This window comes from Phoca vitulina, unplaced genomic scaffold (assembly GCF_004348235.1).
Source record: "Phoca vitulina isolate PV1807 unplaced genomic scaffold, GSC_HSeal_1.0 scaffold12, whole genome shotgun sequence".
NCBI lineage: Eukaryota > Metazoa > Chordata > Mammalia > Carnivora > Phocidae > Phoca > Phoca vitulina.
The window spans coordinates 46234018-46251638 of NW_022589715.1; the positions used below are offsets into that span (position 1 = coordinate 46234018).

The 17621-nt window shown below is 56.7% G+C and overlaps 1 protein-coding gene across 2 annotated transcripts in view; it reads right to left on the reverse strand.

Moving 5' to 3' along the window:
- TTC7A (tetratricopeptide repeat domain 7A) overlaps window positions 1–17621 on the reverse strand; it is a 101508-nt gene that overhangs the window by 34439 nt on the left and 49448 nt on the right. For both annotated transcript variants that reach the window (XM_032411032.1, XM_032411034.1), the window contains 4 exons: window positions 10674–10791; window positions 9564–9621; window positions 8380–8452; window positions 6472–6632 (listed from right to left, as the gene is read on the reverse strand). In XM_032411032.1, the coding sequence (XP_032266923.1) occupies window positions 6472–6632; window positions 8380–8452; window positions 9564–9621; window positions 10674–10791 (410 nt within the window). The remainder of the gene's footprint in view (window positions 1–6471; window positions 6633–8379; window positions 8453–9563; window positions 9622–10673; window positions 10792–17621) is intronic.

Genomic DNA, 17621 nt, shown 5'->3' on the forward strand with positions numbered 1-17621 from the left:
GGTCCCAGCCTGGTGTAAATCACTGAGAAGCAAACACCTTGGTCTTGATCTGTAACCTCTGCCCAGTGAGCAGAACCCTGGGGGACCCAAAGACCACCCACTGCAGAGGGGAGGCCAGCCCTGCCTCATGGGCAAGAATGCCCTCTCTCCCTGGGGCGGAAAGGCTTTGTCTTGGGGCTGGGCCGCAGTGCTTGCCTCCCGCAAATGTTGTAGGCTGGGAGACCAGGGAGTGAGGATCAGGAAACAAAGAGCTAAAATCACTTCAAAACAAATTAAGAATAACTTTGGGAAAAAAAACAAAAACAAAAAACACTGCAAATAATACCTTCCTTTCCTTCTCTTCCTGAAACCAAACAAGCTGGGTCATCGACCCTCCTGTCTGAGCATAAGCAGACTGGCAGGGGGAGACCGAGGCCCCCGACTGCAGTGTCCCACGGAGCAAGATCACAGGAGACTCCACAGAACAACCAGCAAAGGGAAATGCTGAACGTCAAACCAGCTTAGCTGATGAGGAACTGACCTCTGGGGAAGAAAGTGCTGTTGCCAGTGATTCTGCCTGGCTTAGCACTTCCCTCAGCCCCAGGGCCTGCAAGTTTAACCCCTGGCTCTTGTCCTCACGGTGGCGGGGCTGTGCTAGCCAGACATGTTTAATGAATCCGGCAAAGTGATAAACTATGTTTGTGTTAATACCTTTGATTCCAGCCCCCTCACTGGAGTGTGGGTGTTGGTATTTTAAGTGTCTTTTTGATCTACTACAAGTCCTTAGTAAGAGCCATCCAATAAACACACTGGGTTTAAGTCAGAAATGTTAACACAGTCCCGGGACTCCGATCCTTCTGCCTAGTGGAAGGCACCAACAGAAATAACCTGAGAAAAAGGTGAGGCAGGCCAGGTAGATCAGAGAGGTGCCCTTGAGGCCACAGTTAGCCTCAGCCAGAACCAGCCAAGGTCTGGCCCCAGCTCAGCCTAGTTATCAGCTCGAACATTTTCCAAAACAGCCTAGGTTTCCTGGGGGAGATGGCTGTGCGACAGTCTGTTTACACACGGCGAGCTCCAGCTTGCAGAGAGGGCCGTACTATTCCTGCGCTGGGGGCTCTACACACCATCCCCTAGGATCTCCCAAGTCCCACGGGCCCCGTGCTGGGCCGGGCGGAAACTCCCGCAAGGGCCTAACGGGACCCCCAGGGTGGGGCGGGAGGAGGTGGTCTTGCCAGTTGCCTCCGCTGCCACCCGCCAGTCTACCCATGGTCTGGGTTTTTCAAAACCAGTCTGGCCGGCTGCCAGGTGTGGGTGGGGGCGGTGACTGACAGGCTGGTTACTGGAAAGCTCCCATCATGAAGCCTAGGAATTTTGTTTGGTTACCATGGTGACCTTCACTACAAGCGCACTGACTAAACCACAAGGAATCTGTTACCTAAAACCAGGGCCCCTGGAGCCCCAGCTTCAGAAGCCATGCTTATCAGTGGCCTGTTCCCCTTGACCCCATACCCCTGCCCCCCCACCCCCGCCCCGAGCCTCCCAGCTGCGTTCCGTGGCCAGGACTAGCACAGGGCGCCCGGAGCTCACACAGGACGAGACCACGCACATTCCGGCCCACCGGGCCTGGCTTGGACACCGGCTCTAAATAGGGAGTTTGCTGCCCCCCTGAGGCCCCCTGCAGGCCGGCCAGGGACGGCCCGGCCAGCACATGTGTCCAGGACTTGGTGGGAAGCCCTCAGGATCTCAGGACGCTGCGCAACGTGTCTGGTTGCCCCCGTGCCAGGTTCACACTGTCCCCGCGGGGCCGTCGGTCTCTGCCTCATCACGTTTCTGCCTTTTAAACCCAAGCTCCGTTAACTAAAGGTCATCCCACAGCACGCAAATCAAGATCCTCTTTGCTTTGCTTTCTAATCCCTGAATTTAGGGGGATTTTCAGAAGTTCAGCTCCACAAGGGCTGGGTTTTTCTCCAGCAGTGTTCAGCCTGCCTGGCGGAACGGTGGCCTCCTGTGCAGCTAAGGAGCTCCCACACCTGTCACGGGGCTTGCCGTCTCTGCCCGCGCCTCCCGGGCCCGGCACGAACGGCGCCCTCCCCCAGCTCTGCGCCCACTACGCGGCCCGCCCTCGGGTCCCACGCGGCTGGTGCGCTGCCTTCCAGACCCCTCCACGCTGCCGCCCTCGAACATGCTTCTAAACCCACCGCCAGACCTTCTTTTGTCTGAGTCTCGCCACAGGCCTTGGAGGCAGAGGCAGGTAGGGCAGATGTCAGGGTGTGGCATTTGGGCAAGCCGCTGGAGGTGGCACAGGGGAGAGACAGCACGACCGGGAGGGCAGGAGCCCCACTGTGACCCTCACGTGGGGAGAAGCTCACATGGAAAGGGCTCCATTCCGCCCCCCGGGCCCCGTGCCAGACCCCCTCCTCCCTCGACACTGGCCTTTCCGCCTCTTCCTTCACTAAGACAGCCGCTGGGAGCCGACGCACGGGCAGGTTCTGCAGAGGACAAGAGCCTCTGAAAAGCCTCAGCCCCTTAGAGCAGCCTTCAGGGCCGGGGCGGGGCGGGGGGGCTCCCGGTGGCATACAGACCTCGGGCTCTCACATGGAGACCTTGCTGGGGACACGGAGGCCAGGCTGAAGGGGGACGGATTTTGTTTTGTTTTGCGGCCGTGGTGTTTACTGGCCCGGCTGGTGAACCATCTGCTGTGGCAACAGCTGGAGCCTCACACCACTTGTTCCGGCGCGGGGAGCGGCTGGAGAAGCAGGGCGCAGTCTCCGTGGAAGAGCAAGGACATTTTTCAGGGATCCCTGGCCAGTAACAGGCTCAGTGACATTTCCTGCTAATCCACACGTCTCTGTACTCTGCCGTCCCATCTGTGGGGAACCAGTCGTGCCTTATTCGCAAAGAGCCGTGGTCATGCTCTATGGTCACTCCGACAGAGCTGTGGTCAGGGGATTTTCCACACCCCCTCCCAACCTCCTGTATATATGTATTTTTTTTAAGGGTTGATTTTTTTTTTTTTTTAAAGATAGCAGAAGGGGCGCCTGGGTGGCTCAGTCATAAAGCGTCTGCCTTCGGCTCAGGTCATGATCCCAGGGTCCTGGGATCGAGCCCCACATCGGGCTCTCTGCTCAGCGGGAAGCCTGCTTCTCCCTCTCCCACTTCCCCTGCTGGTGTTCCCTCTCTCGCTGTCTCTCTCTGTCAAATAAATAAATAAAATCTTAAAAAAAAATAAAATAAAATAAAGATAGCAGAAATGTATTGTCTCACAGTAGGAGGCCAGACGCACCCTTATTTATTTTTTTTAGTTAGTTCTGTAGCCTTTTAGGCCTGGCTTCAATCAGGACAGGGGTCCTCATGGCCCTGGAGGGGAGGGGCTCACGGTGGCTTCGAGATAAAGAATCTGCCACTGCTTCTCTATCCCTACTGTCCCCACATGGGCAGACTTTGCAGAGTGAGGCACCACGGAGAATGGGATGCTCTGGTCCCCTTTCTGCAGTGACACAAAACAGAAGAACCCTAGGGCTGGGACTCAAACTCTTTCCCTCCTTGGGCTCGGACCTCAGAGAGGTCTTCCTGCTGCCAGCCCCATGGCCCGAGCTCCTGACGCCCTAGCAGTGACCTTGTGGTGTCTGGATGGGGCAGCTCTGTTCTCATGCAGAACCTGCCCCTTCAGAAGGCTCCTGCTAGCAGAAATAGGGACACAGGTGACACAGAGGGGCACAGTTATCCTACAAATTGACCACGACCACAGTCTGCACTGGGGAGGGGCTTGTCACCTGTTTTGGGTTTAGGGTTCCATAGAGGATCTGGTGAAAGCCATCTCCCTGGACCCAGGCGCATAGGCACAACTGTTAGGGTTCAGGTCTAGGCATTCTTGGAGGCCCAGAAGCCCACCCATGGGCCTCACGAGGGGGAGTCACCAACCTTGGCAAGGACCACCTCTCCCCACCCCCCACGAAGACACTTTCAGCGAGTGAAGCATCTCCTTGTGAAGGAGTCGGCCCCTGAGTGAGGTGGGGGCAGGAGGGAGGGAGCGCCCTTGAGGGGAAGGGCACACACACTACTGACAAGGGGGAGGAAGACTGGGGAGAAGGGGGCTTCCTCACCCAGCCCAGGAGCCCAGGAGACACCTCCCCTGAGGTGGGCTGGGGGTTGAGGGAGAGCCAGAGCGCTGCGCTCCAGACCCAACACTCCTCCCTTCCCCACAAGCTGTGGGCTTCAAGCAGATTTTCAAAAAGTGCCATTAGCCTCCCCACATCAGGCCAGGGGACGTGATTCTGCCAGCAGAAAGCATTCGGCCCAAAATTAGGAAGAGACACTGCAGCAAGATGCCAGACGCTGGAATGGGAGGCTCCTTGCTGGGACTGGGGGCCCGAGGAAGGGCCAGGTGGGCAGCATGAGAATCCCCTGCCCCATTTCCATCAGGACAGCTCTGTTCCCCTCTGCTCCCAGATAGTTTCCACTGGCAGGTAACATTGCACTTGGGAAAAGGACTTGCTGGTCAAACAACATCTGATGGCAGGCCCAGCCTCTCTTTCTTGGGACACACACTCTGACCTGGGGCAGGGCCAGAACCCCTCCCCACTCTAGGAGTCTAAGATTTTCCTCCGCACAGTTTTTGTTTCCATCAAAGCCTAATTGACAATAGAGTAAACACACACACACACACGTGCGTCCACACACACACATGCACATGCATGGCTGGCAGCAGTGGGTCAGACTCTGCCTGACAGTCGTGAGAGTGGAGCTTGGGAAAAAGCGAGGTAACTGGTACTGGGAGAGGAGGACCTTTGTCCTGTGTATATTTTCACTAGAAGTAAAAAAAAAAAAACCAAACTTCTACACAGTAGGTGTTGCTGTATTGTGCTTGGGATTAATGAGACAAGGGAACTCATCTCTTGTCCACACACACTATTTTATCTGTTTTAGTATTCCCTAAACTACATGCCTTTACAAGGGAACTGATTTCAATTTTAGTAATCTCCCAAATGCAGGGCTGAGGCCAAGAGTCGGGGCCATCTCCCGAATGTAAATGGGCTCTGTCGAGTTGGCCATGCATCAGCTCTGCTTACACCTGGCTGTGGGCACCTGAGCCCCACCTGAGACAGGACGGCGGAGGACAGGAAGGGTCAGGAGTCAGGGTGCTGTGGGCAGAGGCTCAGTGTGGACTAGGAGAAGCAGGGCTGACCTGCAGGGGGAACGCCGCCCTTGGCTTTGTTCACTGGGGCCTGCTCTTCAGTGGGGCACACTGGGGAGCTTACCATAAGGGCTCTCTGCTGCTCCCAAAACACCCTTCTTAGCCTTGGAGAGGACAAAGCCATCCTGTAAGGTGTGCAGGCAAAGCTACCATGGCATCCTCTGAAGGAGGCCAACGGCACAGGAAAGCCAGCTCTGTCCCCGATGAGCTAGGGACGGACAGAGGCAGATGCCCAGGCTCTGCACATGAAGGGAACCTCCTTGGGCTGGGATAACTGCAGCTTCCCTTTATCACCTAACATGGCTGTGGGGCCCACCAATTTCCCCTGATGCTTTGTGAGCCCCCCTCCAGGGAGCCAGCACCATGCTTCTTTCTGCTCTCTGAAGCAAGACAGCCCCTGGCTGGCTCTAAATAGCCCTTCTTCAGACCCGAAGGGGGAATATGGTGGGAATGGGGGTGCTCAGGGGCCCCTCATCCTGGGCTCACAGGGATCAGAGAAACAAGGTCTATTATACCCAGTGTCACATGCCTTGGGGGAAGAGGACAGAAATCCAAAGATGACAAACCTCCTCATTCCCTCCTGCAGAGCAACGCACCCTCCTGCCTCATCTGGCCCAGCACGGCTCTTGTTCCCCAGTGTCCTGGTTGGGTGGCAGTGGGTCCTCCATGTATAGGTGGGGGCAGGAGACTCTCATCCTGCCACACCCACCATGGCCTGGGCCAAATGCAGCGTGAACCCTGCTCTAAAGAGAGGGGCATCTAGGCAGTGTGGCCTGGTGGGGGGGATGTGGAGTTGCTGAGGATGGAGGGAGAGGCCAGGACTGCTCTGGAAGGAGAGAACCCCTTTCCCCCAATGCCCGTGGCCTGCCTGGAGGCAGGGAGATGGCTCACCTGGCCTCCGCCAGCCCAGCCAGCGTTAGAAGCTCATCCTTGCTTGGCTGTGCCAGGGTTATGATTAAGTTACACAAGTTAGTGGCCCCATGTGGCTCAGATGCAGAGCCCAGGGCGGCGCGGAAGCAGCTCGAGCACGTGCACTTGAACACAGTCTCCCCTGTGGTCCACGTAGCCCCCGTGGGGCCCGCAGCTGCTGCACAGAGCTCGCCACTCCCCGCCGGCGCCTCCTGGCACTCAACGCCAGAGCCCTTCTCTGACCCCACGGGGCCTCGCCCCACCTTGACCCTCCTGCCAGGGGGTGTGCATGCAGTAGGCACTTAATCAGTGTGTGGCAGGGTGGGGGTGTGCGAGGGCACCCGTGTCTGCGGCAGGCCAGCCCCCAGCCGTGTCCACAGGAAACTCACTTGAAGTTCTCGGGATACTCCGTGATGGCCATGTTGACCACGTCCAGGGCATGCTGGTAGTGCTTCTGGGCCGAGAAGAGGAGCGCCAGCAGGTGGAGAGCGTTGGCATCATCCCGGCACACTTTCAGGGCCTCCTGCAGCTGCTCCATGGCGCTGGAGATCTGCCCGAGAAGACTGCCAGCTTAGTGACCTTCTCCAAGGCCCAACCTTCCCCCCCAGGATCCTGGGGGGCGGGGCTGGTGCTCTGACGAGAAAACACAGCCCTAAGTACCATGGTGAGAGGGATCTGCCGTCCCAAGTCAGGCTTGGGCAGCCAGCTGCTGCTCGGGGGTAAAGAGGAGCAGGTTTATGGTGCAGCACAGAGGATCTGGGTGGATGCGGGGCTCTATGGAGGCCACCCAGGTCCCGGCGTGCAGACCTAGAGGTGGCCTGTCCTCCGCACCTGTGCATGCAGGGATGGAGGCCGACACACAAACGCCTCTTCCGACCCAGAGGCCCACCGTGGCCAGAGCTTCGGCTCTGGGGTCAGGTGGGGGCATGGATGCCAGCCCTGCCACTTCCTAGCTGGAGCCTTCGGGCGACCTCTCTGAGCTGCAGTTCTTAGCTACAACATGAGGAGGACGGTCCTGCCTGTGCCAGTGGCCGCGAGGGCAAGATGACGTAAGAGAACGTTCTGCACAGTCCTGCACGTGTATGAGATGTGCCTGTCCCTCCTCAAGCCCCCAGAGCCCAGGCAGCCGTGGAGCAGTAAGACGCTCCCTTCTCATCCTGAGGGCTGTGTTCTCTCACGCTCTCAGGGCTGGAGACTTCCTCGGCTCCTGCAACTCTCTCCACATCGGGGCCCTATCCTGCCAGGAACCTCGGGAGTCTTTTCTAGAAAGTCTTGCTCCTTACCACACCTCAGACATGGGCCGCCCGTGCTCCCCGAAGGGGCCTATGGTGCAGGCCAGCTGGGGCCTTCGGTCCCTGGCCCGCTCTCCCCCCAGCCTCTGCGCATGCTGTGAGGCCTAATGCCAGGCCCGGACTCCGCCCGCGGGAACCTCCTTTTATGGAAAGTTCAAGGAAAGGGAAGGAAGCCACGTTACCGTGGCCACTCGTTCAGCTTGCCCGTGATTCTGCAGGGTGAAGCCCATTATCCTGGGCCGAGTATCCAAACCCACAGCTGTCATTACTCAGCTGTCACGTGCTCTGAGCAGGATGGGCTGGAGGCTATCAGACTCAGGTGGGCCAGGTCTAGCTGAGAGCCCATGCAAGGGTCCTCAGCTCCCTGAGGCTCCCAAGATCTGGGGTCCCCCAGGAAACTGAGTGCCAGGCTCCACTGGCCCGGCCCCACCATCTCTCTGGGAGGACAGACACCATTCATCAGAGGTGGCTGAATAATTCACGATTTTAAAAAATGTATCACCAAAGGTTTATCATGAAGTTGACTGGCAAGAGAAGCACCGGTGCTTTTACAGAGGGCTAAAAATAAAGTGCTCTCAGGTATTTGCGCATGTGTTCTTTGGAACACCACAGCAGAGTGATGTTCTTTAGGGAAAGTGGCGGAGAGGTTCCAAGGGCCTCACCCCGGACCTGGAAGTCAGGAGCCCCATGGGGAAAGCTTGGTGGAAGGTGAGGACATAAATGCTTCCTGCGGTCACTCAGCAACTTCTCAGGACACCGAACTCTTCAAGGGGGCCTGAGGGCAGAGAATAATCCCTTCCTGTGTGCCCACCATGGGCTTTACCATATTTTCTGACTCAATCCTTACTGGGTCCCTTGGAGGTGCAGTACGAAGGTGCTCACTCAACAGACAAGAAAACGGACTCAGAGAGGTCAAGTCCCTTGCAAAGGGTCACGTGGCTGGGCAAAGCAGGAGCAGCTCCACAGCCCTCAGGGACCTGGGAGTTAGGAAATGTGACAACCCACCTGGCGGACGAGGGCCAGCTGCAGGGAGACATAGAGGATGACTTGGGGGTCACCGGGCGCCAGCTGCTGGGCTCTGTATGGGGAGAGGGAGTGACAGGTCAGTGAGCAAGGACTGAGCACCCGCTGTGTGACGTGGGCCTCCAGCTTGCCAGCCCTCTGCTGGGTGCTGCAGGGCGATATGTCGGGGGTTCTCAGAGGGTGCCCGGTGTGGGAGGATGGCGGCGGCAGCCCGTGGGCGGCAGGCTCCAGGAGAGCTGGCTGAGGCCCTGTGGTGGCCTTGTACAGAGCCTGGGGCCTGACCTCCCCACCCTAAGACAGAGGGAACACTCCTGCAGGTGGAGGGGCTGGGAATGGCCTCTCTGGGAGAGAAGCCTTGGGAATGAAGTGCTGGCCCTTGGTAGCTCAGTGGGGACTGGCCCGGATGGGACTCTGTTACCTCCCTGGGTTCAGGAACAACCTGCCCCAGAGAGGGGTTGGATGTGCTAACATGTTCCCATAAAGATGGCACAAGGAGTCTAGGGCAGGCCCCAAGCCAGCAGCTTCCACAGCAGTATTCGGGGGGAGTAAGACCCACAGGGCTCAGAGGGCAGAGCCCTGTGTTGGGCCAGAGGAGCGGGCGGAAGGATGCTCAGGTGGGGCCCAAGGCTATGGAGGAGGCAGGGGCTTAGCAAGGATGGGTCTGAGGGAGGGAGGGAGGGCCACCACAGGGGAGGGACTTCTCTGGCATCCCTTCCCTCCTTCCCTCCAGGACCCTGGCTGCCAGGAAATCTCTGTGAGGACTGGTGTGGGGGGTCCTCACAGGCCTCAAGTCAGAGAGGGGCTGGCAGGAGGCAAACACCAATTTTGAGCCCCTGCTATACTTAAGGCACATACGCAAGGTGCTTTTCTAGCTTTGTCTCACAGAATTCTCACAACAGTCATGGGCTCTGATTCCCACGTTAAGAGTCCTGAGCTCCAGAGGGGAGGGGCTGAGCCTGGGGGCACCCTACCATCACCGAAGGCTCAGCCTGCCCACCCAACCCCAAAGGCCTGTCCCTGCTTCCCGCGGGAGCTCTCAGAGCCCTGGTTTCCTGTCAATAAAATGGGGCCAGAAACCTTCATTCTGCCTCCAGCAGAGGGTCCAGGAAGATAAAGCGCGTGAATGTGCCACCTGGTGCCTCTGCTGGGCCGGGGGCCCGCCTCACCTCTCCAGGGTCTGCAATGCTTTCCGGTGCAACTCATCTTGCTTGGATTTCAGAGTCGCTGCAGGAGACAAGACGGAGATGGAGCCATGAGGGCTTGCTGAAGGGCTGCGGACCCAGCCCTGCCCCATCCCGGGGACACAAGCTCTGCAGGGAGAGGCCCGATGAGGGCCCTGTTTGGCAAATGCTTGCACTCAAGCAGCTCTGGACTACTGCCGCCCACCACCCTCGTCACTGGGGGAGGGTGTGGGGTGTCCGCTTGGCCCCAGCTTCCCAGCATGTGTCTTGGCACACCAGCTCCTTCCATTCCTTTGCCTTCTTTGCTACCTGAGCCTTGAGAGACAGGCTCCATGGGCTGATGCCTGCCTCCTTGGGCTTACTTACCCACAGGCCTCCTCTTTTTTAACCATTTTTACAATTTTTCAGTGTTAAATTTTAAGGGCAGGCATTTGAAGCCTTAGCTGCACACGGAACCACCTGGTAAGCTTTAAAATGACTGTCACCCAGGTCCCAGCCCAGCCCTGGTCAGATTACTGTTCCAGGTTTAGTCTGCACGGGACCCCATCGCTCCCCTGCCTGCAAGCACACAGAAGTAGGTGGGCTGCCTCAGTGCTGGGAGGCCACGCGGCTGAGCTGGCGGGCTTCGGGAAAGGATGCCAGGCTCAGGGCAGGAAGAGTGGAATCCAGCCTCCAAGCACAAGTATAAATTAAACCAACTGTGTACCCAGCACTGTGCCGTGTGTCAAGGGAAGTTTAAAAGACCCCAGAAGGACACAGCAGTGCTGAGGGTAAGAGCAAAACAGGATAAAGACACTGTGGGACCCGGGCGGGCAGCATATTACAGACTGCGAGCACACAGGAGTTCCAGAGGAGGGGATCAGCTCTGCTGAGGGGCTGGGGCTGGGCCTTGAAGGGTGCGTCCATGAAGAGGGCATGTGTGAGAGTGATGAAGGCTGGGTAAAAGAGTGGAAATGGGACTGAGGGGTGTGTGAGTGTGTGTACTCACTGGAGATGTGCCAGGGGAGGGGGGCTGGGCACTGGTGGGACGAGATACCCGAGAGGCCACCGGGAAGCCTAAGCCCCCAAGCAGAGGCTCCAGACCCTGGCACTCACCGTCAGTGGCCTGCAAGCTGTATGTGAGGCCCAGTGCCAGGTAGCCCTTGGCAAGGAACTCCCCGGCTTCCTCCCCGAGGCCGATCACCACCATGGCAAAGCGCTCTGCCTCCTGCAGCTGCAAAGAGGAGAGGCGCAGGTCACTGGGGGTGCTTTCCTGGCCTCGGCACGCAGGCCGCTCAGTCACCAGCCTGGGACACCCAGGACTGCAATTCCTCATGTGCGGGCAGCGTGACCAGAGGCCAGGTGGCTTGTCTGAGACACACCGCCACTAAGTGGAAGAAATAAGGCTGTTTCCTCTGTCAGCGACTCCCTGGACCTCTTCCCTGCAACCCAAGGGCCTGGGCTCAGCATCACAGGGTACGGCCTCTCACAGGGAAAAGCTTCCCTCTCCCGAGACAGCCTAGCTCCCTAGAGCTTACTCTGCCACGAGCAGGGACCCAGGGCCAGGCCAGTCTGTGACAGCTCCTTTCACCATCTGGCTTCTGTCTGTGCCTGCCCTGTGCAGCAGAGAGAGGGAAGCCAGGGCCGGGGGACAGGCAGGGCCCTGGGCCTGGGTCTTGGGGACACCGCCAATCCTGCAGAATGGGTGGGCTGCCACTCTGGCTCTGTGAGCTCGCGCCCGGACACGGGGAGCTCAAACTTCTCAGGGGAAAAAGGCCCGAGGTTGTTTTTGTCCTGGGAGCAGGAAGAACTGCTCCAGTTGGAAAGGGACCAACCGATGCAGGTCACATGGGCACACGCCATCACACGTGTCACGTGACACGAAGAGGGGCACGCACAAGGCAGTCCTCACGAGCCGTCTGGGGCACCCACAGCGGTCAGGCCGGTCAGGGAGGCGGGAGACAGCTGGGGGGTCTCTGCCACGCCCACGCATGGCCCACAGGCCTCTAAGAGCCCGGGAACGTCGTCCGTCCCTGTGCCTGTGTACTGACGTCGGCGCCACCGAGAACCAAGACTGGCACCACCCCACAGCTAGGGGGCCGAAAGCCCCACTGCCACCCAGACGTCACGGCCCCCTATGTGGGGCATCTTGCCCCCGGCAGAGGCCCATCAAGGAGCTACATTCAACCGGGGAGTGAGATTCAGACCCAAGTCGGCTTCTGGCATTCACGCCATGGTGGCTCCTGCCCCGCTCTTGTCCTTGCCACCTCATCCTGGCAGGAGAGAGGCAGCTCTGCGCATCTTATGGCCTGACCACTGGCCACAGCCGGGGCGCCGGTGGCCCCTCCATCACTGGAATGCGGAGCTGAGACCCTGAGACAGAGACCATCAGCGGAGGGGAGTTGGGTAAGCCTGCCCTCTGCGCACAGCCAGGGGAAGCTCCATGCAGGAAAAGGGCTCAAGGAGCAGAGATCCCACTGTGCCCGGAAGGGAAGCAATAGAACCCAAACACAAGGAAGCAGAGCATGTGAGCTGACAGCCCAGACAGAGATGGCGGGGTGTGGGGGGGGGGCTGAATCCCTCTGAGGCCTGTCCACCATCCCTGCCTAAGCCCGCCTGATGCATGCTGACCAGGGCAGTGCTCCAGCCCCCTCATGGCGGTGCTCTGGCTGCTGGCCTGGGCAGCAGGCCACCTCCAGGTTGGGGGGCTGGTCACTGAGAGGAGTAGGGAGTCTAAGGACCTAAGCTCTGACACCATCAGGCCCCAGGACTCAAGGTTTGGGGGAGGCCGTAGCTCAGGAAACCCCTCCGCTGCCTGCTGCCCAGCTTCGGCCGGCCAGGCGGGCCCACGGCTGTAGCGGCTAAGATCCGTGTCCTGCAGCACCTGGCCCAGCGGGCCCTGGGGCAGTGGGGGTGGTTGGGGGGGCCTGGGGGCCTACAGTCAGAGCCAGGTGGAGAGAAAAGCACTGAAAGATGAGCTCCCAGACACAGGCTCTGGTCCTCACCCAGCACCTGACAGCTGCGGAGCCTGGAACAAATCACTTAGTTTCTGTGCCCCAAAGGTCCTCTTCTGCAAAATGGAGACTTGGACCCCTCCCCCTACAACTTGCTCCTCAGCACAGACCTCCACTGAGGCTTCTGCAGCAGCAGGCTCTGTGATGGGCCCAAATGGGGAGCCCCGATCACAAGGGAGGGGGATGCCCGGGTGAGTTCAAATGGAATCCCTGCAGGCTGACCCCATACGACAGGGTGGCTCTTAATTAAGGCTCCACTGTGTGATGTTGGCATGGGGCTAGTGGAGCTCCAAGAGGACAATCATGTGGCTGTGGTTGTCCAAGGAAGACTAAGACTCATGGCAGAGGGGGGACAGGAGTCACCAAGAAAAGGGTTAAGTGAGCAAACTGCACCTCCCCCACCCAATATCCCATTGCTGATGCAGCTCATCTCATACACTGTCTTTAGGCATCATTACGCCCCACTCAAACAGGAGCAGGCTGGTTTATAAACCACCAAGTACAAGTTATAGAACCTAGAAACCTATTGCATCCATGTATATACAGTCTTCCCATGACCATGTCCTTCTACTCAGCAAATGCCAGCTTCTATCTCTTGTAACTCATGTAGGGAAGGTGCTGGGAACAAAGCTCAACAGTTACTGGCAAACAGGGAAAAGTCACTCTCCAGTTCATACACATCATATTCTGGGTTAGTAGAGCTCACCATACTTTAGCTTTGAAAGTGCAAATAGGGGCGCCTGGGTGGCTCAGTTGGTTGAGTGTCCGACTCTTGGTTTCAGCTCAGGTCATGATCTCCAGGTCATGGAATCAAGCCCCACATTGGGTTCTGTTCTGGGTGTGGGGCCTGCTTGGGATTCTCTAATCTCCCTCTCCCTCTGCCCCTACCCACCCCCCTCTCTCTCCCTCTCTAAAAAGTGAAAACAGGGGCACCCTGAGTGCCTCAGTCAGCTGAGCATCCGACTCTTGGTTTTGGTTCAGGTCATGATCTCAGGGTTGTAGGATCAAGCCCCACACTGGGCTCCATGCTCAGCAGGGAGTCTTCATGAAGATTTTCTCCCTCTGCCCCTCCCCCCACTTGTGCACTCTCTCTCTCTCTCTCTCAAATAAATACATCTTAAAAAAAAAGGTGCAATCATACATCCTTAGCTTGTCCAACTTGTGGCCCACTCTGACCCCCAGGTCAACAGCCTTCCTTGGCCAGTACTTGCCAGCCTTGTCCATGTAATTTAAGCACAGTGTCAGCATTTGTCTCAAATCAAACTCATAAAGCTTGAATGTACCGTGCTCACTTCGGCAGCACATACACAAAGCGTGAATGTACCATTTTCCTACATAGCCAACACTATTTTGGTTTCTATTACCTACTACAAAGCAGGCTTTTTGCATGTGAAGTCACTGCAAGGATAATGAAGGAAAAAAATGATCAATTCTTGTAAGTATGACAATATACACTATGATAACGTATGGTATTAATATACATGGGTGCTCTAACTGGCCAGTGAAAGGAAAAAATGCTATCAGAGCAAAAAAACCAAAAAAACAACAAAAACAAAAAACAAAATCAAAAACAAGAAAAAACCCAAAACAAAAACAAACTCAAAATTTACATTTATTTTAAATATATCTTAAAAATTTGTGCATGTATATATTGTATATACTATATATATACACACACACACAACACACACACACACACACACAAATACATACACACACAATGCACCATTCCCCTTCATCTAAGACACAGGTGGCAATCCTAAAGCCCTTGAGAATGTGGCTTTGTCATTTTTGTTCTGAAGTACTAAAAGCCCACCCAAGTCCAGAATCAGTTCCACACTTATGAATAAGCTCTCCACGCAGACAGCAGGGCAGCCTGGAGGCTAAGACCACAGGCACTGGGGCCAGACTCCCTGAGCGCAAATCCTGGTTTGGCTACTTACTAACTGTGTGACCTTGGGCAAGTCCCCTCGCTTTGCTGTGCTTCAGTTCCCTCTTCTGTAAAATGGTGCAACAAGTGTCTGCCTCACAGACAGACATCAGTTGCTGGGAGGACTGAATGAGGTAAGACACAGTGAATGCTCAGAGCAGTGTTTGAATAAATGTAAGCCATTATGATTAGTTATTTAATTTCTATCTGTCATTGGTTGAATCTTCCAGACTCTACACAAGGATCAGCCCTGTGCAGTCCCCTGTGCCAGCTGGGCAGACCCTCGGACTCTCTACCCATGGTCCAGGACACACATATACCCACTAACCTACTCTTTGTCACAGTACTCACCCCTGCTGTGGGTAACATACTCGGATATTTCTGTCCTATTCTCCGATAGCCTATTTCAATTTTTTCTTAAGGAAGAATTCTAGGGGCGCCTGGGTGGCTCAGTCGGTTAAGTGTCCGACTCTTGATTTCAGCTCCGGTCATCAACAGGATCCTGAGATCGAGCCCCCAGTCGGGCTCTGTGCTCAGCCAGGCTCTGTGCCCATCGTGGAGCCTGCTTGAGATCCTCTCTCTCCCTTTGCCCCTCCCCCCTTCTCGCACACACTCTAAATAAATAAAAATAAAATCTTTAAAGAAAAAAAAGAAAGAGTTCTACTTCACAACCCACTAACAGGTCTCAACTTCCAATGTGAAAGGACAGCTCTAATCCAGTGGCTGACTGAGTTGCCCGGCGCCCGCCCGTCTCCAGCCACCCCCGTCATCTTTCTCTCCGGGACTACCTCACTTGGCCTTTCCAATCTCCAGTCACTTCCTCTGGTGGCCTTGAAAGTCAACAGCTGGTGGCTCTGAGGTTGGGGCTGCTGTTTCTGCAAGATTAGCTCAGGTTACAGTGCTGAGCCCTCCTTGCTCATCAAAACACCTCCAAGGTGACGGGTTATTTATTTATTTATTTATTTTTATTTATTTATTTTTTAAAGATTTTATTTATTTGACAGAGAGAGAGAGACAGCGAGAGAGGGAACACAAGCAGGGGGAGTGGGAGAGGAGAAGCAGGTTTCCCGCGGAGCAGGGAGCCTGATGCAGGGCTCGATCCCAGGACCCTGGGATCATGACCTGAGCCGAAGGCAAATGCTTAACGACTGAGCCACCCAGGCGCCCCGGTGACGGGTTTTTTAAGTTCTTTTCAACCGTGTTCCTTCCAGTGATATACTGCTTTTTAGTATCTTACCTACGGCAGCCCTGTCACTTGGCCGTGAACCCCAGGTAGAGACCCCCCACCCCACGCCCCTGCCCTTCTAGAGCGGTTTAGTGCCTGATGGCACAGGCGTTACACAGCTGAGGGTTCTGGGGTGCAGGGAGCTTAGAGGACCTATCCAAGGCCACCTGGCGAGTGAGTGACAGGACTGAGTGTCCAACCCAGGTCTCCTGAGCCTACATCTGTATCTTTCTGAGCTGCCTGAGTCATGGCCGCCCTCTGCGGTTCTTTACTTTCTTCCTCTCTGACCGTTTGGGAAAAGGATGCACGGAAGGCTCTAACGTTTGGACCCTTTGCTTGGGCTTTCCAGAAGTAAGGGCCGTGTTCCCATGACTTCACGAGTTCCGACGGCTCTCCAGGCCTCCTACTTTGTGCGCACACAGACAGGCCTCCGGCTCGCGCACGTTGCTCTTGTTCGGCTGCCTTCCACTTCCCAGGTTGCCTCATCCACCTTGCACTGGGCCGAATAGGTTGTACCCGGGCATTTCGGCCCCTTCCTCCCTTCCTGGGAACCGGAGAAAGTTCCCTTCTGAACCTGCCAAGCTTGTTGAAACAGCACCTCTGGTTCTCCTCAGGCCCTTCCCCGGGGGGCCTGGGACCTGTTGCTAACTGCCCCACTGAAAATGCACTTTTCCCTTCCTGAGAATAGGACAAAATTTCCTTATTTCCACATCCAGTGGCGGGATGGCTGGCATTCTTTCTTCCCTGCCTCCTAAACGCTCAACTCCTCTTCCTGGCTCTGGCCACCCCTGGATCTGAAAAGGGAAGGTAAAAACACAAAAGCACCTCCCTTCGGAGAACCCGCTCTTTCGAAGGGGCTGTCACGGGGGCGGCTGCCGTTCGTCAGGTACCGCAGTGTGCTAAGCAGCGACGCTCCTCGGCTCTGGTGTTCAGAGCCACCTGTATGGGGTGGATGTGACTGCTCCCGGGGGACAGAGGAGGCACAGAGAGGGCGGATTACTCCCCTAAAGTCACACAGCTACTAGCTGGGTGGGCAGGGATTTGAACGCTATGCTCTCTGCCTCCAAAGCCTGCACTGTTTCCACCACTTCATCCTGCCCCCTCAGGGACGAGGCCGAGAGACAGCACCACAGACCTTTCCGAAGAGGAGCATGGCCTGCTTTCCCACTTCCTAACTCCTCTCTCGTGTGTGACACGCAGCACACATGCACATCCCCCCTCCTATCCTCCTAGGGAAGCCTCAACTTTTTAAATTACATACATTTTAAATAATTGTGTTTGGAGAGATACTAAAAAAAATATTTACAACTCTTTCCTTCCTGCCCCAAATAACTGGCTGGGGACCTTGGCAAGACATCGGCTGTGCCAAGGCAGGAGGCTGCCATGCACTGCTGTCCCCGGGTCAGAGCCTGGGATGCCTCCCCCCCCACCTAGGGGAGCCTCAGGCAAAGCCTCGGGGCCACCTGCCTCCACACCTGCCCTGGGTGCAATCACCTTGCGGCAAACCCCGTGTCAGCCAGCCTGTGACTGTGTAGGTCCCTCTGCCTGGTGCACCACGACCTGAGGGCCACCTTCCTCTCAGACCCGGCTCAGCCTAGGGTGTCCAACGCTGGCTCTGGGCATGGGGACAGGACGTGGGGACAGCAGGTGCTCCACCTCTGGGCACATGACCACCCTGGCTGGTTTCACCCAGCACAGCTCGTTTTTCAGATGTCCCAGTTTCAGCCTCCCTTCCTGCAACCTGGGCCAAGTTGTCCACCCCCAGATTTCTGTCCCCTGTTCATGGAGCTTGGCTGGGCAATGGCTAGGCCTGCTGGGGCTGCCGGGAGCCAGGAGAACTGCGATGGCAAAAGACAGAGGTGGCCTCAGATGCCTTTCAGGAACCGTGCTCTGTC